Below are 24,491 nucleotides of genomic sequence, written 5' to 3'. Positions count from 1 at the left end.
AGGATTCCGCCACCTATTTCTGCGCCAGGGATGCTGGTGCTGGTGCTGGTGCTTGTTGGGCTGGTGATATTGGCAGTGTTGATGAGGCAGCGAAGGGCGGCCCCACATCCCCCCATGAAGGGTCTTTAGCAGTCCCCAAACCCCCAGATCCTTCCCCAAAATCTCAGCCCTCGCCCTCCAATCTCAGCCCTTTTCCCCAAACTCCCCCACTGCTGCCCCAGCTTTCGGCTTCCTCCACACTTTGCACCTTTTGGCCCAAATCTTCGCCTCTGCCTCAAGCTCGGACTCTTTGCCCAGAGCCATCAGCGCAACCTCAGCCTTTCAGCCCAGATTTCCGCTCCCGGCCCTTGCGGCCCTCGGCCCCAGAGTTCCACGGGCTCGGCCCCACATCTCAGCCATGGGCACCCAACCTTCCCTCCCGGCAGCCAATCCCGAGGCTTTTCCACCCAAATCCGCAGGAGCGCTGAAGAGCTGGGGCCGAGAGGTGAGACCTGGGCTCACGGGCGGAGCTTTGGGGCAGAACCAGTGCAGAGCTGGGACCCGTGGGCAAGAACCGGGTCAGGGGCTGAGGTTTGGGGCAAGGACCTGGGGTTTGGGGACCGGTGGGGACCTGGCCACGGGGGAGAGCCCAGAACCACCCCAAGCACCGGAATGACCACGGCAGCAGCACCCCAACCACCACCAGCACCAGCAGCTTTGGCACAGAAATAGGTGGCAGAATCCTCGTCCCTGAGGCTGTTCATGGTCAGCGTCACCGAGCTCTGCCCGTTGTCCCTGGAGATCCTGAACCGGCCCTGCACCGACGGCGCGTAGTCGGTCCAGCTGCCACTGCTGTAGATCCCTGCGACCAATTCCAGCCCCTGCCCGGGTTTCTGGCGGATCCAGCTCATCCCGAAGTTGCTGAAATCGAAGCCGGATGCGCGGCAGAGGAGGCGCAGGGACCCCCCGGGGGGCTGGAGGTCCCCCCCGGACTCCAGCAGGGTCACGGCCGCCCGGAGCCCTGCGGGAAAAAGGGGAGATGGGGATGGGCAAAGCTCAACCACCGACCCAAATCCCGACTCTTGGCCCCACATCTCCATGGGGGACCCCAAATCCTGACTCTTGGCCCCAAATTGGCACCCTTGCACCTCCCCATCCTCCTCCTCCTCCTCCTCCTCCTGGTCCTCGTGGCCCTCCCAGGTGGGTCCCGGCCGCCTCCGGAGCGCGACGCCCACCCCGGGACACGGCTGGATCCGGCGCGTCATCCCCATCTCCCCTTTTTCCCGCAGGGCTCCGGGCGGCCGTGACCCTGCTGGAGTCCGGGGGGGACCTCCAGCCCCCCGGGGGGTCCCTGCGCCTCCTCTGCCGCGCCTCCGGCTTCGACTTCAGCAAATTCGGGATGATGTGGATCCGCCAGAAACCCGGGCATGCGCTGGAATATGTTGCAAGTATCTACAGTGGTGGCAGTGCCTACTATGCGCCGTCGGTGCAGGGCCGGTTCAGGATCTCCAGGGACAACGGGCAGAGCTCGCTGACGCTGACCATGAACAGCCTCAGGGACGAGGATTCCGCCGCCTATTTCTGCGCCAAATGTGCTTGGCCTGGATGTGATTATGAAGTTTATGCTAATGATGGTGGTTTGGGTCCTGCCCCCATCTCGATGTCCCCACCTGTCCCCAAACCCCAGATCCGTCCCCCAAACCTCAACCCTTGGCCGTGCTCTTGAGAACGGGATTCCACCCCGGTATTTATTGTAAGGCCCCCCGGGTGCGCCGCGCCCAGGTGGAACGCGCCGCAGTGCCCACCCCCGCTAGGTCTGGCACCTCATTAAAGGCGTTACTAATTAGCACTTCCATCAGCGACTCCCCAGTGCGGGGCTCCAGCGACCGTTTGTGCCTTTTTGGGGAGCAAGGCTGAGCTTTAGGGCCGAAAGCCGAGCTTTGGGCCACAAGCAGCCGAGGGTGCAGGGCAGATGCGCCAATGTCGGTGCGAACGGGGGAAATGTGGGACAAAACGGCCGAGGAATGGGTCCGGAGCTGCGGTTTTGGGGGCAGGACCTGGGCTTTGGGACATGTGGGCAAGCGGTGCGAGGGGCAGGGCTGCCGCCAGCACGGTCACCATCGCCAGCACCGTAAATGTCGCCTGCGCCGCTCCAGCCGCTGGAACCCTTGGCACAGAAATAGGCGGCGGAATCCTCGTCCCTGAGGCTGCTCATGGTCAGCGTCACCGAGCTCTGCCCGTTGTCCCTGGAGATCCTGAACCGGCCCCGCACCGACAGCGCGTACACCGTGTGTCCTCCCTTGTTGATGCCGGCAACGAACTCCAGCCCCTTCCCGGGGCCCTGGCGCACCCACATCAGGTCGAAACTCCCGAAGTTGAACCCGGAGGCGCCGCAGAGGAGGCGCAGGGACCCCCCGAGGGGCTGGAGGTCCCCCCCGGACGCCAGCAGGGTCCCTTCGTTCAAAGCTCCCAGGTGGGTCCCGGCCGCCTCCGGAGCGCGACGCCCACCCCGGGACACGGCCGGATCCGGCGCCTCATCCCCATCTCCCCTTTTTCCCGCAGGGCTCCGGGCGGCCGTGACCCTGCTGGAGTCCGGGGGGGACCTCCAGCCCCCCGGGGGGTCCCTGCGCCTCCTCTGCCGCGCCTCCGGGTTCGACTTCAGCAAATTCGGGATGTACTGGGTGCGCCAGAAAAACGGGCAGGGGCTGGAATACATCGGGAGTATCACCAGCAGCGGTGGCTACAGCCACTACGCTTCGTCGGTGCGGGGCCGGTTCACGATCTCCAGGGACAACGGGCAGAGCTCGGTGACGCTGACCATGAACAGCCTCAGGGACGAGGATTCCGCCACCTATTTCTGCGCCAAATCTGCTTATAGTGATGCCAATGATGCTGATGAAATTGGCAGTGTTGGTGACGCAGCTGAGGGCGGCCCCACGTCCCCCATGAAGGGTCTTTAAAAGTCCCCAAAGCCCCAGATCCTTCCCCAAAATCTCAGCCCTGGCCCTCCAATCTCAGCCCTTTTCCCCAAACTCCCCCACTGCTGCCCCAGCTCTCGGCTTCCTCCACACTTTGGACCTTTTGGCCCAAATCTTCGCCTCTGCCTCCAGCTCGGACTCTTTGCCCAGAGCCATCAGCGCAACCTCAGCCTTTCAGCCCAGATTTCCGCTCCCGGCCCTTGCGGCCCTCGGCCCCAGAGTTCCACGGGCTCGGCCCCACATCTCAGCCATGGGCACCCAACCTTCCCTCCCGGCAGCCAATCCCGAGGCTTTTCCACCCAAATCCGCAGGAGCGCTGAAGAGCTGGGGCCGAGAGGTGAGACCTGGGCTCACGGGCGGAGCTTTGGGGCAGAAGCAGTGCAGAGCTGGGACCCGTGGACAAGAACCGGGTCAGGGGCTGAGGTTTGGGGCAAGGACCTGGGGTTTGGGGACAATTGGGGACCCGGCCACGGGGGAGAGCCAAAACCACCCCAAGCACCAGAATGACCAAGATAAGCAGCAGCCAAACCATAACCAGCACCGGCACCAGAACCCTTGGCACAGAAATAGGTGGCGGAATCCTCGTCCCTGAGGCTGTTCATGGTCAGCGTCACCGAGCTCTGCCCGTTGTCCCTGGAGATCGTGAACCGGCCCTCGACCGACGGTGCGTAGTAGGCGCTGCCACCAGGGTTGATACCTGCGAGCCACTCCAGCGCCTGCCCGGGTTTCTGGCGGATCCAGAACATGTTGAAGTCCCCGAAGGTGAAGCCGGATGCGCGGCAGAGGAGGCACAGGGACCCCCCGGGGGGCTGGAGGTCCCCCCCGGACTCCAGCAGGGTCACGGCCGCCCGCAGCCCTGCGGGAAAAAGGGGAGATGGGGATGGGCAAAGCTCAACCACCGACCCAAATCCCGACTCTTGGCCCCACATCTCCATGGGGGACCCCAAATCCTGACTCTTGGCCCCAAATTGGCGCCCTTGCACCTCCCCATCCTCCTCCTCCTCCTCCTCCTCCTGGTCCTCGTGGCCCTCCCAGGTGGGTCCCGGCCGCCTCCGGAGCGCGACGCCCACCCCGGGACACGGCCGGATCCGGCGCCTCATCCCCATCTCCCCTTTTTCCCGCAGGGCTGCGGGCGGCCGTGACCCTGCTGGAGTCCGGGGGGGACCTCCAGCCCCCCGGGGGGTCCCTGCGCCTCCTCTGCCGCGCATCCGGCTTCGACTTCAGCAAAACTGGAATGTACTGGATCCGCCAGAAACCCGGGCAGGCCTGGAACAGGTCGCGGAGATCAGCAGCGATGGTAGCAGCACCTGGTATGCGCCGTCAGTGCGGGGCCGGTTCAGGATCTCCAGGGACAACAGGCAGCGCTCGGTGACGCTGACCATGAACAGCCTCAGGGACGAGGATTCCGCCACCTATTTCTGCGCCAAGGATTATCGTACAACCGGTGCTACTTATGGTGCTGGTGGCTTTGGCACCGGCCCTGTCTCTCTGTCCCCACACGTCACCGCCACTGACCAAAGTCTCAACCACTGGCTCCAGATCTTGACTGGTTGAGCCAAATTGAAAGAAAAACGTCATGATGTGGGGCCAGGTCTGGAGGCTGGTTGGAACTGAGTTGGAACCGGTCCAAGGCTGGGACAAATGGTCAAGAACAGGGACAATCCTTGGTTGAGGTTTTGGGAAAGGATCTGGGGTATGGGGGCTGGTGGGGACCTGGACACAGGGGAGAGCCCAGAACCACCCCAAGCACCAGAAATACCACGATAAGCAGCAGCCAAACCATAACCAGCACCAGCAGCAGCACCAGCCCAAGCAGAAGCATATTTGGCGCAGAAATAGGTGGCGGAATCCTCGTCCCTGAGGCTGTTCATGGTCAGCGTCAGCGAGCTCTGCCCGTTGTCCCTGGAGATCCTGAACCGGCCCTCGACCGAGGGCGTGTATCTGGTGAAACGATCGTCGTTGATCCCGGCAACGTATTCCAGCCCCTGCCCGGGTTTCTGGTGGATCCAGAACATCCTGAATTGGCTGAAGTCAAAGCCGGATGCGCGGCAGAGGAGGCGCAGGGACCCACCTCGGAGGGCCACGAGGACGAGGAGGAGGAGGAGGAGAATGATCAAATCTCCCCCGTTTGAGCCAATGTTGACCCAAAGCCTTGAATGGATCAGCCCCAAACGCAGCCGCTGGCCCCAAACCTTCACGGGGTGCAATGGATGAAGCTGAGGGGAAAGTCGAGAGTTGGGGCAACAATGGAAGAGTTTGTGGGAATCAGGTCAAGAAAGGGGGCGATGGCCGGGATTTGGGGGAGGGATCTGGGGACTCTGGGGACCCCAAATCCTGACTCTTGGCCCCAAATTGGCACCCTTGCACCTCCCCATCCTCCTCCTCCTCCTCCTCCTGGTCCTCGTGGCCCTCCCAGGTGGGTCCCGGCCGCCTCCGGAGCGTGACGCCCACCCCGGGACACGGCCGGATCCGGCGCCTCATCCCCATCTCCCCTTTTTCCCGCAGGGCTCCGGGCGGCCGTGACCCTGCTGGAGTCCGGGGGGGACCTCCAGCCCCCCGCGGGGTCCCTGCACCTCCTCTGCCACGGATCTGGCTTTGACTTCGGCAGTTACACCATGTTCTGGATGCGCCAGAAACCCGGGCAGGGGCTGGAATATGTCGCAGGGATCTGGACTGAAGGTGGCACCGACTATGCGTCGTCGGTCAAGGGCCGGTTCACGATCTCCAGGGACAACGGGCAGAGCTCGCTGACGCTGACCATGAACAGCCTCAGGGACGAGGATTCCGCCACCTATTTCTGCGCCAAATGTGCCGGCAGTGGTTGTTATGCTGCTGATGCTGGTGCTGCTGGTGGTTATGGTGACAATGTCGATGGTGGCCCCCAGCGCCATGAAATTGGCACGTCCATAAAACATCCCAAAATCCCCACATCCTTCCCCCAAATCCTGACTGTCGCCCTCATACCTCGACCGTTTTCCCCCCAAACTCAACACTCGACTTCCTCCAGACCTTCGAGCCTTTGACCCAAATCTCAAAGGTTCAGCCCCAAACTCGGAGCCTTTTTCCGGAGATTTCACCTGAGCATTGCCCGTGGAGCTCCGCGGCTTCTGCCCCAGGAGTCGATTGGTTCGGTGCCAAAACTCAACCATCGTTCTCAAAACTTCCCTGTTGGCACCAGATCTTGGTCTTTTTCCCCAAAAGAGGTTTGGGTCAATGGTCAAGATTTGGGGCCCGCCCTCAGATCCTTCCCCATAACCTCAATCGTCGGCCCCAAACCGTGACAATTTTCTCTAAATTCTGACTCCTTAACCCCGTCCGTTCCTGTCGCAGCCCGGACACCAAAATCCAGGGCTGCAGCGGGGGCTCCTTTGCTCTGCTTCGGCGCTCGGAGAAATCCCAGCCGGAGCTTTCCCGGCGGGGTCTCGAACGCGCCGAAACTCTCCGGTGAAAACGGGGGGAAATTCAGGAGCTGCGGCAAAGGCTTTGGCACAACCCCACATCCAACACCGAACCGCTGCCTCCCGGCACCGGCTCGGCACCGGCTCAGCCTGGCACACCTGCAAACCTCGGAAGCCTTTCAGGGGCAGAGTGAGCCCAAAAAGTGCCCCGGGAAGAGGACGGGAAGGGGAGGAAGGAGAGAGGAGAGACAGGAAAAGTCCCCCCGAGCTCCGGGTTCCAGCGGGGGTGAGGTGGGAGCCCCAGGGCGGGGCAGGGCCAGAGCCTCAGGGCTGGGCTGGTGGAGATTTGGGTCAGACGGTCAAGACTGGGCGGGAAGTGGAGAGTTGGGGCCACGGTGGAAGAATTTGGGGCAAAAGGGTCAAGAATGGGGTCAGTGGCTGGGATTTGGGGGAAGGATGTGGGGATTTTGGGATGTTTGGGCACCGGGCGGTGGGGGCTGGGGCCATGGCCGGCATCGTCACCATAAGCACCAGCAGCAGCAGCACATTTGGAGAAAATTGTCGTGGTTTGGGGCCGACGATTGAGGTTGTGGGGAAGGATCTCAGGGCTGGCCCCAAATCTTGACTTTCGGCCCCAAATCTTGACCATCCACCCAAACCTCTTTTGGGGAAAAAGATCAAGATCTGGTGCCAACAGGGAAGTTTTGAGAACGATGGTTGAGATTTGGCACCGAACCAATCGACTCCTGGGGCAGAAGCCGCGGAGCTTCGCGGGCAACGCTCAGTTGAAATCTCCGGAAAAAGGCTCCGAGTTCGGGACTGAACCGTCGAGATTTGGGTCAAAGGCTCGAAGGTCTGGAGGAAGTCAAGCGTTTGGGTGGGAAAACGGTTGAGGTATGACAGCGACAGTCAAGATTTGGGGGAAGGATGTGGGGATTTTGGGATGTTTTATGGACGTGCCAATTTCATGGGGCCGGGGGCCACCACCGACATTCACACTATAAGGAGCAGCAGCAGCACCACAACCACTGCGGTAACATTTGGCGCAGAAATAGGTGGCGGAATCCTCGTCCCTGAGGCTGTTCATGGTCAGCGTCAGCGAGCTCTGCCCGTTGTCCCTGGAGATCGTGAACCGGCCCTCGACCGCCGGCGCGTAGTCGGTGCCGCCACCACTGTAGATCCCTGCGACGAATTCCAGCGCCTGCCCGGGTTTCTGGCGGACCCAATACATGATGTAACTCGCGAAGGTGAAGCCGGATCCGTGGCAGAGGAGGCGCAGGGACCCCCCGGGGGGCTGGAGGTCCCCCCCGGACTCCAGCAGGGTCACGGCCGCCCGGAGCCCTGCGGGAAAAAGGGGAGATGGGGATGAGGCGCCGGATCCGGCCGTGTCCCGGGGTGGGCGTCGCGCTCCGGAGGCGGCCGGGACCCACCTGGGAGGGCCACGAGGACCAGGAGGAGGAGGAGGAGGAGGATGGGGAGGTGCAAGGGTGCCAATTTGGGGCCAAGAGTCAGGATTTGGGGTCCCCAATGGAGATGTGGGGCCAAGAGTCGGGATTTGGGTCGGTGGTTGAGCTTTGCCCATCCCCATCTCCCCTTTTTCCCGCAGGGCTGCGGGCGGCCGTGACCCTGCTGGAGTCCGGGGGGGACCTCCAGCCCCCCGGGGGGTCCCTGCGCCTCCTCTGCCACGCATCCGGCTTCGACTTTGGGAGTTATGACATGTTCTGGATCCGCCAGAAACCCGGGCAGGCGCTGGAATTCGTCGCCGTGATCAGCAACGATGGCAGTGACACCAGATACGCGCCGTCGGTGCAGGGCCGGTTCAGGATCTCCAGGAACAACGGGCAGAGCTCGCTGACGCTGACCATGAACAGCCTCAGGGACGAGGATTCCGCCACCTATTTCTGCGGCAAACCGGCTGTTGCCGGTTGGGGTTTTGCTGCTGCTTTTGGTTATTCTGCTCCTCGTGGTGGTTTTGGCCCCTTTGCCCCAGTTCTTGACCCTTCAGCCCAAATCTCCCCCCTCTCCTCCCGTGTTCACCATTGACCCCAAACCCTCCCCCGGTTCTGCCCTGAACTCAGCGGGTTCAGCCCCAAATCTCCAGCGCTGACTTCAATCCTCAAGTCTCGACCCCCAGTCTGGGCTTTGTCCTTCAAACTTTGGCCCCAAAGTCACGATTGTGGCGCAATTCCCAAGATTTTGGTCAACGGCAGCGATCGGGCTCCGCGCTGAAGATTTGGGGCCAGCGGTCAAGCTTTGGGTCAGTGGCTGCGACTCGGGGCCAGCAGTGGGAATTTGGGGCAGAACTGGGCAAGTTTGAGGGCAAATGGCTGAGATTTGAGGGACAAGGTTGAGGTGAGGGGGGAAAAAGGGTCCGGATTTGGGGTCAGGGGCTGAGGTTTGGGGCAAGGACCTGGGGTTTGGGGACCGGTGGGGACCTGGCGATAGAGGTGGGGCCAAAGCCACCCCAAGCACCAGAATAACCAATATTGGCAGGACTGGCCCAACCGGGCCAAGCAGCAGCACATTTGGCGCAGAAATAGGTGGCGGAATCCTCGTCCCTGAGGCTGTTCATGGTCAGCGTCACCGAGCTCTGCCCGTTGTCCCTGGAGATCTCGAAGCGGTCCCACACCGATGGCGAGTATTTGGCACTGCCATCGTTGGCGATCTCCGCGACCCATTCCAGCCCCTGCCTGGGCCACTGCCGCACCCACATCATGTTGAACCCGCCAAAATTGAAGCCAGATCCGCGGCAGAGGAGGCGCAGGGACCCCCCGGGGGGCTGGAGGTCCCCCCCGGACTCCAGCAGGGTCACGGCCGCCCGGAGCCCTGTGGGAAAAAGGGGAGATGGGGATGAGGCGCCGGATCCGGCCGTGTCCCGGGGTGGGCGTCGCGCTCCGGAGGCGGCCGGGACCCACCTGGGAGGGCCACGAGGACCAGGAGGAGGAGGAGGAGGATGGGGAGGTGCAAGGGTGCCAATTTGGGGCCAAGAGTCAGGATTTGGGGTCCCCAATGGAGATGTGGGGCCAAGAGTCGGGATTTGGGTCGGTGGTTGAGCTTTGCCCATCCCCATCTCCCCTTTTTCCCGCAGGGCTCCGGGCGGCCGTGACCCTGCTGGAGTCCGGGGGGGACCTCCAGCCCCCCGGGGGGTCCCTGCGCCTCCTCTGCCGCGGATCCGGCTTCGATTTCAGCAACTTCGGGATGGGCTGGATGCGCCAGAAACCCGGGCAGGGGCTGGAATTCGTTGCCAGGATCAACAATGATGGTAGTTACACCAGATACGCGCCATCGATGCAGGGCCGGTTCAGGATCTCCAGGGACAACGGGCAGAGCTCGGTGACGCTGACCATGAACAGCCTCAGGGACGAGGATTCTGCCACCTATTTCTGCGCCAAACGTGCTTACAGTGGTTATGGTGCTGCTGCTGGTGCTTATGGTGACGATGCCGGCCGTGGCCCCAGCCCCCACCGCCCGGTGCCCAAACACCCCAGAATCCCCACATCCTTCCCCCAAATCCCCGCCACTGACCCCATTCTTGACCCTTTTGCCCCAAATTCTTCCACCGTGGCCCCAACTCTCCACTTCCCGCCCAGTCTTGACCGTCTGACCCAAATCTCCACCAGCCCAGCCCTGAGGCTCTGGCCCTGCCCCGCCCTGGGGCTCCCACCTCACCCCCGCTGGAACCCGGAGCTCGGGGGGACTTTTCCTGTCTCTCCTCTCTCCTTCCTCCCCTTCCCGTCCTCTTCCCGTGGCACTTTTTGGGCTCACTCTGCCCCTGAAAGGCTTCCGAGGTTTGCAGGTGCTCCGGGCTGAGCCGGTGCCGAGCCGGTGCTGGGAGGCAGCGGTTCGGTGTTGGATGTGGGGTTGTGCCGAAGCCTTTGCCGCAGTTCCTGAATTTCCCCCCGTTTTGGAGAAAATTGTAGTGGTTTGGGGCCGACGATTGAGGTTATGGGGAAGGATCTCAGGGCTGGCCCAAAATCTTGACTTTTGGCCCCAAATCTTGACCATCGACCCAAACCTCAATCGCCCGCACCTGCTTTTGGGGAAAAAGATCAAGATCTGGTGCCAACAGGGAAGTTTTGAGAACGATGGTTGAGATTTGGCACCGAACCAATCGACTCCTGGGGCAGAAGCCGTGGAGCTTCGCGGGCAATGCTCAGTTGAAATCTCCGGAAAAAAGCTCAGAGTTTGGGGCTGAACCATCGAGATTTGGGTCAAAGGCTCGAAGGTCTGGAGGAAGTCGAGTGTTGAGTTTGGGGGGAAAACGGTCGAGGTATGAGGGCGACAGTCAGGATTTGGGGAAGGATGTGGGGATTTTGGGATGTTTTATGGACACGCCAATTTCATGGGGCAGGGGGCCACCACAGACATTGTCACCATAACCACCACCACCAGAAGCAGCAGCAGCAGCAGCAGCAGCCGCAGCATAACAACCACTGTCAGCACATTTGGCGCAGAAATAGGTGGCAGAATCCTCGTCCCTGAGGCTGTTCATGGTCAGCGTCACCGAGCTCTGCCCGTTGTCCCTGGAGATCCTGAACCGGCCCTGCACCGATGACGCATAGTCGGTGCCACCATCAGTCCAGATCCCTGCGACATATTCCAGCCCCTGCCCGGGTTTCTGGTGCATCCAGAACATGGTGTAACTGCCGAAGTCGAAGCCGGATGCGCGGCAGAGGAGGTGCAGGGACCCCCCGGGGGGCTGGAGGTCCCCCCCGGACTCCAGCAGGGTCACGGCCGCCCGGAGCCCTGCGGGAAAAAGGGGAGATGGGGATGAGGCGCCGGATCCGGCCGTGTCCCGGGGTGGGCGTCGCGCTCCGGAGGCGGCCGGGACCCACCTGGGAGGGCCACGAGAGCCAGGAGGAGGAGGAGGAGGATGGGGAGGTGCAAGGGTGCCAATTTGGGGCCAAGAGTCAGGATTTGGGGTCCCCAATGGAGATGTGGGGCCAAGAGTCGGGATTTGGGTCGGTGGCTGAGCTTTGCCCATCCCCATCTCCCCTTTTTCCCGCAGGGCTGCGGGCGGCCGTGACCCTGCTGGAGTCCGGGGGGGACCTCCAGCCCCCCGGGGGGTCCCTGCGCCTCCTCTGCCGCGCCTCCGGCTTCGACTTCAGCAAATTCGGGATGGGCTGGATCCGCCAGAAACCCGGGCAGGCGCTGGAATTCGTCGCAGAGATCTACAGCGGTGGTGGCACCAACTACGCTTCGTCGGTGCGGGGCCGGTTCACGATCTCCAGGGACAACGGGCAGAGCTCGGTGACGCTGACCATGAACAGCCTCAGGGACGAGGATTCCGCCACCTATTTCTGCGCCAAATCTGCTTATAGTGATGCCAATGATGCTGATGAAATTGGCAGTGTTGGTGACGCAGCTGAGGGCGGCCCCACGTCCCCCATGAAGGGTCTTTAAAAGTCCCCAAAGCCCCAGATCCTTCCCCAAAATCTCAGCCCTGGCCCTCCAATCTCAGCCCTTTTCCCCAAACTCCCCCACTGCTGCCCCAGCTTTCGGCTTCCTCCACACTTTGGACCTTTTGGCCCAAATCTTCGCCTCTGCCTCCAGCTCGGACTCTTTGCCCAGAGCCATCAGCGCAACCTCAGCCTTTCAGCCCAGATTTCCGCTCCCGGCCCTTGCGGCCCTCGGCCCCAGAGTTCCACGGGCTCGGCCCCACATCTCAGCCATGGGCACCCAACCTTCCCTCCCGGCAGCCAATCCCGAGGCTTTTCCACCCAAATCCGCAGGAGCGCTGAAGAGCTGGGGCCGAGAGGTGAGACCTGGGCTCACGGGCGGAGCTTTGGGGCAGAAGCAGTGCAGAGCTGGGACCCGTGGGCAAGAACCGGGTCAGGGGCTGAGGTTTGGGGCAAGGACCTGGGGTTTGGGGACCGGTGGGGACCCGGCCACAGGGGAGAGCCCAGAACCACCCCAAGCACCGGAATGACCACGGCAGCAGCACCCCAACCACCACCAGCACCAGCAGCTTTGGCGCAGAAATAGGTGGCAGAATCCTCGTCCCTGAGGCTGTTCATGGTCAGCGTCACCGAGCTCTGCCCGTTGTCCCTGGAAATCGTGAACCGGCCCCGCACCGACGGCGCGTAGTCGGTCCAGCCGCCACTGCTGTAGATCCCTGCGACCCATTCCAGCGCCTGCCCGGGTTTCTGGCGGATCCAGTTCATCCCGAAGTTGCTGAAATCGAAGCCGGTTCCGCGGCAGAGGAGGCGCAGGGACCCCCCGGGGGGCTGGAGGTCCCCCCCGGACTCCAGCAGGGTCACGGCCGCCCGCAGCCCTGCGGGAAAAAGGGGAGATGGGGATGGGCAAAGCTCAACCACCGACCCAAATCCCGACTCTTGGCCCCACATCTCCATAGGGGACCCCAAATCCTGACTCTTGGCCCCAAATTGGCACCCTTGCACCTCCCCTTCCTCCTCCTGGTCCTCGTGGCCCTCCCAGGTGGGTCCCGGCCGCCTCCGGAGCGCGACGCCCACCCCGGGACACGGCCGGATCCGGCGCCTCATCCCCATCTCCCCTTTTTCCCGCAGGGCTGCGGGCGGCCGTGACCCTGCTGGAGTCCGGGGGGGACCTCCAGCCCCCCGGGGGGTCCCTGCGCCTCCTCTGCCGCGCATCCGGCTTCAATTTCGGGAGTTACAACATGGGCTGGATGCGCCAGAGACCCGGGCAGGCGCTGGAACTCTTTCGCGGAGATCAACTACAATGGTCGCTGGGCCGGCTACGCGCCGTCGGTCAAGGGCCGGTTCACGATCTCCAGGGACAATGGGCAGAGCTCGGTGACGCTGACCATGAACAGCCTCAGGGACGAGGATTCCGCCACCTATTTCTGCGGCAAAGCTGCTGGTGCTTGGGCTGGTGCTGGTGCTGGTGCTTGGGGTGTTTTTTCCCCGCTGCAGTCGCTGCGTCCCCAAACATCCCCAAACTCCAGATCCTTCCCCAAAACCTCAACCTTTGACCCAATTCTTCACCGTTTGTGTCACGTTCCAATTCTGTGACTCCAAATCTCAACTTTTGGCCCCAAACCTCAAATGTTTTCCCCAAACTGGGATCGTTTTCATCCCTGAGCTCAACCATGTCCTTCAAATCTCAATCGTTTGCTCGAAACTTGACCAGTTTTGCCCCAAATTTCACCCAGTGGCCCCATATCTTGACCATTGACCAAAACCTCAAGAACTGGCCCCCAACTGCAACCCTTGTGGAAAAATTCCAAGAACAAAGTCGAGACCTGGGCCAAGAGTTGAAGTCTGAGGTCAGGGCTTGAGCTTTGGGCCAGAACCAGTCGAGGGTTTGGGTCAACGTTGCTGCAGCGGGGGGAGATTTGGGACAAAGGGTCAAGAAAGGGGTCAAGGGCCGAGGTTTGGGGGGCGGCTCTGGGGCTTGGGGACGCCTGGGGACAGCGGCGGGAGCTCGGTGCCGAAGGCCCCACCAGGAGCAGCAGATCCCCACCCGCCGCTGCCGTCGAAATTCTTGGCGCAGAAATAGGTGGCGGAATCCTCGTCCCTGAGGCTATTCATTGTCAGCGTCACCGAGCTCTGCCCGGTATCCCTGGAGATCCTGAACCGGCCCCGCACCGCGGGCGCGTGCCACCTGCCGGTGCCGTCGTCGTGGATGCCCGCGACCCATTCCAGCCCCGTCCCGTGCCCCTGGCGCACCCAGAATATACCGAACTTCCCGAAATCGAACCCAGATCCGCGGCAGACGAGGCGCAGGGAACCCCCCGGAGGCTGCTCACCCCCCCCCGGACTCCAGCAGGGTCACGGCCGCCTGGAGCCCTGCGGGAAAAAGGGGAGATGGGGATGAGGCGCCGGATCCGGCCGTGTCCCGGGGTGGGCGTCGCGCTCCGGAGGCGGCCGGGACCCACCTGGGAGGGCCACGAGGACCAGGAGGAGGAGGAGGAGGAGGAGGATGGGGAGGTGCAAGGGTGCCAATTTGGGGCCAAGAGTCAGGATTTGGGGTCCCCCATGGAGATGTGGGGCCAAGAGTCGGGATTTGGGTCGGTGGTTGAGCTTTGCCCATCCCCATCTCCCCTTTTTCCCGCAGGGCTGCGGGCGGCCGTGACCCTGCTGGAGTCCGGGGGGGACCTCCAGCCCCCCGGGGGGTCCCTGCGCCTCCTCTGCCGCGCCTCCGGCTTCGATTTCAGCCAATTCGGGATGCGCCAGAAACCCGGGCAGGGTCCTGGAATGGCTCGCAGAGATCAACCCTGGTGGCAGCACCTTCTATGCGCCGTCGGTGCGGGGCCAGTTCAGGATCTCCAGGGACGACGGGCAGAGCTCGGTGATGCTGACCATGAGCAGCCTCAGGGACGAGGATTCCGCCGCCTATTTCTGCGCCAAACGTTATAACGGTGCTTGGGGTGCTGCTGCTCCTGCTGGTTTTGGTCTCAGTGCTCGTCCTGGTCCTGCCCCCCACGCCGGGCCCCGCCTGGCCCCAGTGCCCAGATCCCTCAGTCCCGCCATCCCCAGGGCTGGAAAAGCCCCTTGAGCCCCCCCAGCCCACCCCATTCCCGGTCCCCAGAGTGTCCCAGCCCTGAGCACTCAGTGCCACCTCCAGGCCTGGGGACTCCAAATGCTGGACCCCACTTTCCATGGGGGAATTCCTCCCGATGGCCACCCCGGCACTGCCGGACCCGCCGTGTCCAGCTGCTCGAGCTGAGCCCTCCCCACTCCCACCCAGCCCATCCCCCAGCTCGGGGTCAGCAGGAAATTCCCCCGGGGGCCCTCGGGACCCTCGCCCAGGGCAGGGACGGAACCACGGAACAGCCCCGGGCCCGAGCCCGGCCCAGGGTGGGGACAGAGGGGCGAGGGCTGGGCTAGGGGAGGGGTCTGGGGAGAGGGTCTGGGCTGTGGGGCCGGCTGGGGACAGCGGTGGGGAGGGGGGGTCAAAACCATAAACAGCAGGATAAGCATCAGCATCAGCATCCTTGGCACAGAAATAGGTGGCGGAATCCTCGTCCCTGAGGCTGTTCATGGTCAGCGTCACCGAGCTCTGCCCGTTGTCCCTGGAGATCGTGAACCGGCCCTTGACCGACGAAGCGTATCTGGTGTCACTGCCACCGTTGTTGATACTCGCGACCCATTCCAGCCCCTGCCCGGGTCTCTGGCGGATCCAGCCCATCCCGAATTTGCTGAAGTCGAAGCCGGATGCGCGGCAGAGGAGGCGCAGGGACCCCCCGGGGGGCTGGAGGTCCCCCCCGGACTCCAGCAGGGTCACGGCCGCCCGCAGCCCTGCGGGAAAAAGGGGAGATGGGGATGGGCAAAGCTCAACCACCGACCCAAATCCCGACTCTTGGCCCCACATCTCCATTGGGGACCCCAAATCCTGACTCTTGGCCCCAAATTGGCACCCTTGCACCTCCCCATCCTCCTCCTCCTCCTCCTGGCTCTCGTGGCCCTCCCAGGTGGGTCCCGGCCGCCTCCGGAGCGCGACGCCCACCCCGGGACACGGCCGGATCCGGCGCCTCATCCCCATCTCCCCTTTTTCCCGCAGGGCTCCAGGCGGCCGTGACCCTGCTGGAGTCCGGGGGGGACCTCCAGCCCCCCGGGGGGTCCCTGCGCCTCCTCTGCCGAGGATCTGGCTTCGACTTCAGCAAATTCGGGATGGGCTGGATCCGTCAGAAACCCGGGCAGGGGCTGGAATACGTTGCGAGTATCAACAGCGATGGCAGCGGCACCTACTACGCGTCGTCGGTCAAGGGCCGTTTCACGATCTCCAGGGACAACGGGCAGAGCTCGGTGACGCTGACCACGAACAGCCTCAGGGACGAGGATTCCGCCACCTATTTCTGTGCCAAAGCCTGTTGTGCTGGTTGCTGGCCTGCTGGTGGTTATAGTGTCTGCTGGTGGTGACCTCAAGCTCATTGTTCTGTCTCCACCCTCATCCTTGGGTCCCCACCAGTTGTTCCCAAACCCCAGATCTTTGCCCCAAACCTCAGCCCCTGACCCAGCTCCTGACTCTTTGTCTCAAATCTCCCCCGTTTGAGCCAATGTTGACCCAAAGCCTTGAATGGATCAGCCCCAAACGCAGCCGCTGGCCCCAAACCTTCACGGGGTGCAATGGATGAAGCTGAGGGGAAAGTCGAGAGTTGGGGCAACAATGGAAGAGTTTGTGGGAATCAGGTCAAGAAAGGGGGCGATGGCTGGGATTTGGGGGAGGGATCTGGGGACTCTGGGACATTTGGGGACCCAGCGATGGAGACTGGGGAGAGCAGCAGCACCACCAGCGCCATCAGCATCCTTGGCACAGAAATAGGTGGCGGAATCCTCGTCCCTGAGGCTGTTCATGGTCAGCGTCAGCGAGCTCTGCCCGTTGTCCCTGGAGATCCTGAACCGGCCCTGCACTGATGGCACGTATCTGGTGGTGCCACCACTGCTGCTGATCACTGCGACGAATTCCAGCCCCTGCCCGGGCCTCTGGCGCAGCCAGGCCATCCAGAATTTGCTGAAGTCGAAGCCGGATGCGCGGCAGAGGAGGCGCAGGGACCCCCCGGGGGGCTGGAGGTCCCCCCCGGACTCCAGCAGGGTCACGGCCGCCCGCAGCCCTGCGGGAAAAAGGGGAGATGGGGATGGGCAAAGCTCAACCACCGACCCAAATCCCGACTCTTGGCCCCACATCTCCATTGGGGACCCCAAATCCTGACTCTTGGCCCCAAATTGGCACCCTTGCACCTCCCCATCCTCCTCCTCCTCCTCCTGGCTCTTGTGGCCCTCCCAGGTGGGTCCCGGCCGCCTCCGCAGCGCGACGCCCACCCCGGGACACGGCCGGATCCGGCGCCTCATCCCCATCTCCCCTTTTTCCCGCAGGGCTGCGGGCGGCCGTGACCCTGCTGGAGTCCGGGGGGGACCTCCAGCCCCCCGGGGGGTCCCTGCGCCTCCTCTGCCACGGATCTGGCTTCGACTTCAGCAAATTCGGGATGATGTGGATCCGCCAGAAAAATGGGCAGGGGCTGGAATACGTCGCAGGGATCTACAGCGGTGGCAGCACCTACTACGCATCGTCGGTCAAGGGCCGGTTCACGATCTCCAGGGACAACGGGCAGAGCTCAGTGACGCTGACCATGAACAGCCTCAGGGACGAGGATTCCGCCACCTATTTCTGCGCCAAAGCTGCTGGTGCTGGTTGGGGTAGTGCTGATGCTGCCTTTGGTGATGCCGCCAGCCGTGGCCCCACCGTCACCTCGCTGTCCCCGCCTGTCCCCAAAGCCCAGATCCTTCCCTCAGGCTTCGACTCCTCACTCAACTCTCGCCCCTTCCCCCCAAATCAGCCCCATTTTGCTGATGCCATGAAGATTTTCGCCTTTTCTTTTATACCCCTGTTATACCTTTTTACAGCTCCTGTGTTCTCAGTGCTCTTTGCCTCCATTCTTGGCCTTGTTTGTCAAGCTCTGAGACTCAACATTTGCGAAGCTTCGTAGCCAGGGATCAGTGTGCCCCAGAGCCCAAGGTGCTCTCCAGAACACACTCTGTAAACCAAGGTAGAACCATCCAGGGGAAGGTTCCTTGGGGAAGGGGGGCTCACTCGAGCCTCTCATTGGGGAATCTTTGATAGATCTGCTAATTAATAAAACCTATCATGTTCTACCCGATCCTTGGGGGCAGACTCGGCGGGGTGCATCTCGCTGCACATGACCTGGACGTGTGCACCTAAGGATCCGTAAATAAATACCAAGGTAAAATCCCTTTTCCCCTTCTAAGCGGGTCTGACTCTTGATTTTAAGACCAGGAAAAGGCATCAGTGCCAGCGGTGACCGCTCACACCCCACAACTCAAGGTTTGGCCTCAAAGCTCGACCACTTGGCCCAACCTTGGCTGTTTCCTCAGATCTCGACCTTTGTCTCCAAAACTTGACCACCTTTGCCCCAAACCCCAACCCATTCCCCAAAGCCCGACAGAACCAGTGGAGGTTTGAGGTGACCACGGTTGAAATCTGGGGTGAAAGGCTGAGATTTGGGGGATGAAGGAGCCCAGGTTTGGGGCCAATGGTCCAAGTTTGAGGGAAAGGCGGAGATTTGGGACAAGCGGCCAAAATGGTGGAGAAAGTTGAGAGTTGTGGCAGCAGTGGGGGAGTTTGGGGAAAATGGTTGAGATTTGAGGGCAAGGGTTGAGATGTTGGGGAAGGACGTTTAGGTGTGGGGACATTAAAAGACGCATCACGGGAGGCGTTTGGCTGCCCTCACCTTCGTCACCATAACCAGCACCAGGAGCAGCAGCATCATCTGATTTGGCACAGAAATAGGTGGCAGAATCCTCGTCCCTGAGGCTGTTCATGGTCAGCGTCAGCGAGCTCTGCCCGTTGTCCCTGGAGATCCTGAACCGACCCTCAACTGACGGCGCGTAGCCGGTGTAACTACCATCGCTGCTGATCCTGGAAACGAATTCCAGCCCCTGCCCGGGTCTCTGGCGGATCCAGCCCATCCCGAATTTGCTGAAGTCAAAGCCGGATGCGCGGCAGAGGAGGCGCAGGGACCCCCCGGGGGGCTGGAGGTCCCCCCCGGACTCCAGCAGGGTCACGGCCGCCCGGAGCCCTGCGGGAAAAAGGGGAGATGGGGATGGGCAAAGCTCAACCACCGACCCAAATCCCGACTCTTGGCCCCACATCTCCATTGGGGACCCCAAATCCTGACTCTTGGCCCCAAATTGGCACCCTTGCACCTCCCCATCCTCCTCCTCCTCCTCCTGGTCCTCGTGGCCCTCCCAGGTGGGTCCCGGCCGCCTCCGGAGCGCGACGCCCACCCCGGGACACGGCCGGATCCGGCGCCTCATCCCCATCTCCCCTTTTTCCCGCAGGGCTGCGGGCGGCCGTGACCCTGCTGGAGTCCGGGGGGGACCTCCAGCCCCCCGGGGGGTCCCTGCGCCTCCTCTGCCGCGCATCCGGCTTTGACTTCAGCCAATTCGGGATGGGCTGGTACCGCCAGAAACCCGGGCAGGCGCTGGAATACATCGCAGCTATCAACAGCGATGGCAGCAGCACCTACTACGCGTCGTCGGTCAAGGGCCGGTTCACGATCTCCAGGGACAACGGGCAGAGCTCGGTGACGCTGACCATGAACAGCCTCAGGGACGAGGATTCCGCCACCTATTTCTGTGCCAAGTCTCCTAATACTGGTACTGCTGCTGGTGCTGGTTATGGTGACTCCACCGTCCATGGCCCCACCTGTCCCCAAAGCCCAGATCCTTCCCTCTGGCTTCGACTCCTCACCCAACTCTTGACCCTTCGCCCCAAATCTGCCCCGTTCACGCCAGCGGTGACCGCTCACCCCACAACTCAAGGTTTGGCCCCAAAACTCGACCACTTGGCCCAACCTTGGCTGTTTCCCCACATTTTGACCGTTTTCTCCAAAACTTGACCACCTTTGCCCCAAACCCCAACCCCTTCCCCAAAGCCCGACAGAACCAGTGGAGGTTTGAGGTGACCACGGCTGAAATCTGGGGTGAAAGGCTGAGATTTGGGGAATGTAGGAGCCCAGGTTTGGGGCCAATGGTCCAAGTTTGAGGGAAAGGCGGAGGATTTGGGACAAGCGGCCAAAATCCTGGAGAAAGTTGAGAGTTGTGGCAGCAGTGGGGGAGTTTGGGGAAAAGGGCTGAGATCTGAGGTTCAATGGTTCCAGTTTTGGGGAAGGATCTTTGGGTTCGGGGATTTTAAGGACCCTTCATGGGGGGCGTGGGGCCGCCCTCAGCTGTGTCACCATCACTGCCAGCAGCATTGCCATACCAAGCACCAGCACCAGCAGCTTTGGCGCAGAAATAGGTGGCGGAATCCTCGTCCCTGAGGCTGTTCATGGTCAGCGTCACCGAGCTCTGCCCGTTGTCCCTGGAGATCGTGAACCGGCCCTTGACCGACGGTGCGTACACGGTGCTGCTGCCACTGCTGCCGATACTCGCGAGCCATTCCAGCCCCTGCCCGGGCCTCTGTCGCACCCATTCCATCTGGAATTTGCTGAAGTCGAAGCCGGAGGCGCGGCAGAGGAGGCGCAGGGACCCCCCGGGGGGCTGGAGGTCCCCCCCGGACTCCAGCAGGGTCACGGCCGCCCGGAGCCCTGCGGGAAAAAGGGGAGATGGGGATGAGGCGCCGGATCCGGCCGTGTCCCGGGGTGGGCGTCGCGCTCCGGAGGCGGCCGGGACCCACCTGGGAGGGCCACGAGGACCAGGAGGAGGAGGAGGAGGATGGGGAGGTGCAAGGGTGCCAATTTGGGGCCAAGAGTCAGGATTTGGGGTCCCCCATGGAGATGTGGGGCCAAGAGTCGGGATTTGGGTCGGTGGTTGAGCTTTGCCCATCCCCATCTCCCCTTTTTCCCGCAGGGCTGCGGGCGGCCGTGACCCTGCTGGAGTCCGGGGGGGACCTCCAGCCCCCCGGGGGGTCCCTGCGCCTCCTCTGCCGCGCATCCGGCTTCAAGTTTGAGGATTTCAACATGTTCTGGATGCGCCAGAGGCCCGGGAAGGCGCTGGAATGGGTGGCGTGGATCAGCAACAGCGGTGGCAGCAGCGGCTACGCGCCGTCGGTGCAGGGCCGGTTCACGATCTCCAGGGACAACGGGCAGAGCTCGGTGACGCTGACCATGAACAGCCTCAGGGACGAGGATTCCGCCGCCTATTTCTGCGGCAAAACTTATGATGGTGGCTTTAATGGTGCTGCTGGTGTTGGCCCCGCCCCCTTTTCTGTGTCTCCGCCTGTCCCCAGGCCCCAGATCGTTGGCCCAAACCTCATGGCTTGGCCTCATTCTTGACTCCTTGTCCTGAATCTGCCCTGTTTTCACCAACGGTGACGACCGACCCCAAACCCTCGCCTGCTTCAGCTCCAAAACTCAACCGTTCCACCCAAATCACCATTCCTGCGCAAAAATCCCCCTCTTCTTCCCCAAACCTGCCAAACTGGTCACAGCGTTGGTCAGTGGTCAGTCTGGGGCCAGTGGTCAACATTTGGGCTGTGACTCGGTGCAAGCAGTGGAGATTTGGGCGAAAGTGCCTGAGTTTGGGGGCAAATGGTTGAGCTGTGAGGGACAGGGTTGAGCTCCGGGGACAAAATGATTCCAGCTGGGGGCCAAGAGCTGGGAAGTGGAACAGAACCAGTCCAAGGCTGGGGCGCAGGGTGAGGTTTGGGGGAAGAATCTGAGCTTTTGGGGACATTGTGGGTCGTGGCCACGGGGGCAGAGCCGAAATGACAAAACCATCACCAGCACCACAACAATCGTCAGCAGATTTGGCGCAGAAATAGGTGGCGGAATCCTCGTCCCTGAGGCTGTTCATGGTCAGCGTCAGCGAGCTCTGCCCGTTGTCCCTGGAGATCCTGAACCGGCCCCGCACCGCGGGCGCGTGCCACCTGCCGGTGCCGTCGTCGTGGATGCCTGCGACCCATTCCAGCCCCGTCCCGTGCCCCTGGCGCACCCAGAACATACCGAACTTCCCGAAATCAAAGCCGGATCCGCAGCAGACGAGGCTCAGGGAACCCCCCGGAGGCTGCTCACCCCCCCCCGGACTCCAGCAGGGTCACGGCCGCCCGGAGCCCTGCGGGAAAAAGGGGAGATGGGGATGAGGCGCCGGATCCGGCCGTGTCCCGGGGTGGGCGTCGCGCTCCGGAGGCGGCCGGGACCCACCTGGGAGCTCTGAACGAAGGGACCTTCCTGGGGCTCAGGGGGACCTCCAGCCCCCCGGGGGGTCCCTGCGCCTCCTCTGCCGCGCATCCGGCTTCGACTTTGGGGAATTCAACATGTACTGTATGCACCAGAAACCCGGGCAGGGGCTGGATTACGTTGCGAGTATCCACAGCAGTGGCAGCAGCACCGGCTACGCGCCGTCGGTCGAGGGCCGGTTCACGATCTCCAGGGACAACGGGCAGAGCTCGGTGACGCTGACCATGAACAGCCTCAGGGACGAGGATTCCGCCACCTATTTCTGTGCCAAAGCTGCTGGTGCTTATGCTGGTGCTGGTTTGGCTGCTGCTTATCGCGGTCATTCTGGTGCTTGGGGTGGTTCTGGGCTCTCCCCCGTGGCCGGGTCCCCACCGGTCCCCAAACCCCAGGTCCTTGCCCCAAACCTCAGCCCCTGACCCGGTTCTTGCCCACGGGTCCCAGCTCTGCACTGGTTCTGCCCCAAAGCTCCGCCCGTGAGCCCAGGTCTCACCTCTCGGCCCCAGCTCTTCAGCGCTCCTGCGGATTTGGGTGGAAAAGCCTCGGGATTGGCTGCCGGGAGGGAAGGTTGGGTGCCCATGGCTGAGATGTGGGGCCGAGCCCGTGGAACTCTGGGGCCAAGGGCCGCAAGGGCCGGGAGCGGAAATCTGGGCTGAAAGGCTGAGGTTGCGCTGATGGCTCTGGGCAAAGAGCCCGAGCTTGAGGCAGAGGCGAAGATTTGGGCCAAAAGGTGCAAAGTGTGGAGGAAGCCGAAAGCTGGGGCAGCAGTGGGGGAGTTTGGGGAAAAGGGCTGAGATTGGAGGGCCAGGGCTGAGATTTTGGGGAAGGATCTGGGGGTTTGGGGACTGCTAAAGACCTTTCATGGGGGACGTGGGGCCGCCCTCAGCCGTGTCAGCATCACTGCCAGCAGCACCATAAGCAGCAGCAACCCAACCATAAGCAGCACCAGCAGATTTGGCGCAGAAATAGGTGGCGGAATCCTCGTCCCTGAGGCTGTTCATGGTCAGCGTCACCGAGCTCTGCCCGTTGTCCCTGGAGATCGTGAACCGGCCCTTGACCGACGGCGCGTAGTCGGTGCTGCCACCGCTGTAGATCTCTGCGACGAATTCCAGCGCCTGCCCGGGTTTCTGGCGGACCCAATACATGGTGTAACTCGCGAAGGTGAAGCCAGATCCGCGGCAGAGGAGGCGCAGGGACCCCCCGGGGGGCTGGAGGTCCCCCCCGGACTCCAGCAGGGTCACGGCCGCCCGGAGCCCTGCGGGAAAAAGGGGAGATGGGGATGAGGCGCCGGATCCGGCCGTGTCCCGGGGTGGGCGTCGCGCTCCGGAGGCGGCCGGGACCCACCTGGGAGGGCCACGAGGACCAGGAGGAGGAGGAGGAGGAGGATGGGGAGGTGCAAGGGTGCCAATTTGGGGCCAAGAGTCAGGATTTGGGGTCCCCCATGGAGATGTGGGGCCAAGAGTCGGGATTTGGGTCGGTGGTTGAGCTTTGCCCATCCCCATCTCCCCTTTTTCCCGCAGGGCTGCGGGCGGCCGTGACCCTGCTGGAGTCCGGGGGGGACCTCCAGCCCCCCGGGGGGTCCCTGCGCCTCGTCTGCCGCGCATCCGGCTTCGACTTCAGCCAATTCGGGATGTTCTGGGTGCGCCAGAAACCCGGGCAGGCGCTGGAATTCGTCGCAGAGATCTACAGCGGTGGTGGCACCAACTACGCTTCGTCGGTGCGGGGCCGGTTCACGATCTCCAGGGACAACGGGCAGAGCTCGCTGACGCTGACCATGAACAGCCTCAGGGACGAGGATTCCGCCACCTATTTCTGCGCCAAATCTGCTTATAGTGATGCCGATGATGCTGATGAAATTGGCAGTGTTGGTGACGCAGCTGAGGGCGGCCCCACGTCCCCCATGAAGGGTCTTTAAAAGTCCCCAAAGCCCCAGATCCTTCCCCAAAATCTCAGCCCTCGCCCTCCAACTTCAGCCCTTTTCCCCAAACTCCCCCACTGCTGCCCCAGCTTTCGGCTTCCTCCACACTTTGCACCTTTTGGCCCAAATCTTCGCCTCTGCCTCCAGCTCGGACTCTTTGCCCAGAGCCATCAGCGCAACCTCAGCCTTTCAGCCCAGATTTCCGCTCCCGGCCCTTGCGGCCCTCGGCCCCAGAGTTCCACGGGCTCGGCCCCACATCTCAGCCATGGGCACCCAACCTTCCCTCCCGGCAGCCAATCCCGAGGCTTTTCCACCCAAATCCGCAGGAGCGCTGAAGAGCTGGGGCCGAGAGGTGAGACCTGGGCTCACGGGCGGAGCTTTGGGGCAGAAGCAGTGCAGAGCTGGGACCCGTGGACAAGAACCGGGTCAGGGGCTGAGGTTTGGGGCAAGGACCTGGGGTTTGGGGACCGGTGGGGACCCGGCCACAGGGGAGAGCCCAGAACCACCCCAAGCACCGGAATGACCACGGCAGCAGCACCCCAACCACCACCAGCACCAGCAGCTTTGGCGCAGAAATAGGTGGCGGAATCCTCGTCCCTGAG

At 62.7% G+C, this 24,491-nt stretch overlaps 2 long non-coding RNA genes and 1 gene segment (V, D, J or C); 2 read left to right on the top strand and 1 right to left on the bottom strand.

The window, feature by feature from the left end:
- The first annotated feature begins 1,365 nt into the window (after window positions 1-1,365).
- Window positions 1,366-17,897, top strand: LOC125319291. The segment is given in 3 exon segments: window positions 1,366-1,378; window positions 8,072-8,101; window positions 17,292-17,897. Coding segments are annotated over 2 exon segments (501 nt in total).
- Window positions 12,290-15,392, top strand: LOC125319299. 2 transcript variants are annotated; one of them, XR_007200655.1, is made up of 2 exons: window positions 12,290-12,340; window positions 15,288-15,392. It is a non-coding gene; the product is annotated as an uncharacterized LOC125319299 (long non-coding RNA). The 2 variants fall into 2 exon arrangements; XR_007200654.1 differs by lacking the exon at window positions 12,290-12,340 and adding an exon at window positions 13,783-13,834.
- LOC125319296 lies at window positions 17,246-23,824 on the bottom strand. Of its 2 annotated transcripts, none has more exons than XR_007200653.1 (3): window positions 23,778-23,824; window positions 22,126-22,230; window positions 17,246-17,332 (listed from the first exon to the last, which is right to left on the bottom strand). It is a non-coding gene; the product is annotated as an uncharacterized LOC125319296 (long non-coding RNA). The 2 variants fall into 2 exon arrangements; XR_007200652.1 differs by lacking the exons at window positions 22,126-22,230; window positions 23,778-23,824 and adding exons at window positions 19,319-19,423; window positions 22,231-22,283 and having other exon boundaries at window positions 17,256-17,332.
- Between the last annotated feature and the right edge of the window lie 667 nt (window positions 23,825-24,491).

The sequence above is a fragment of the Corvus hawaiiensis genome, chromosome 40 (genome assembly GCF_020740725.1).
Source record: "Corvus hawaiiensis isolate bCorHaw1 chromosome 40, bCorHaw1.pri.cur, whole genome shotgun sequence".
In the NCBI taxonomy this organism is placed as follows: Eukaryota; Metazoa; Chordata; class Aves; order Passeriformes; family Corvidae; genus Corvus; species Corvus hawaiiensis.
Note: the sequence above shows the minus strand (reverse complement) of the source record. Positions and strands in the feature narration are given on the sequence as shown.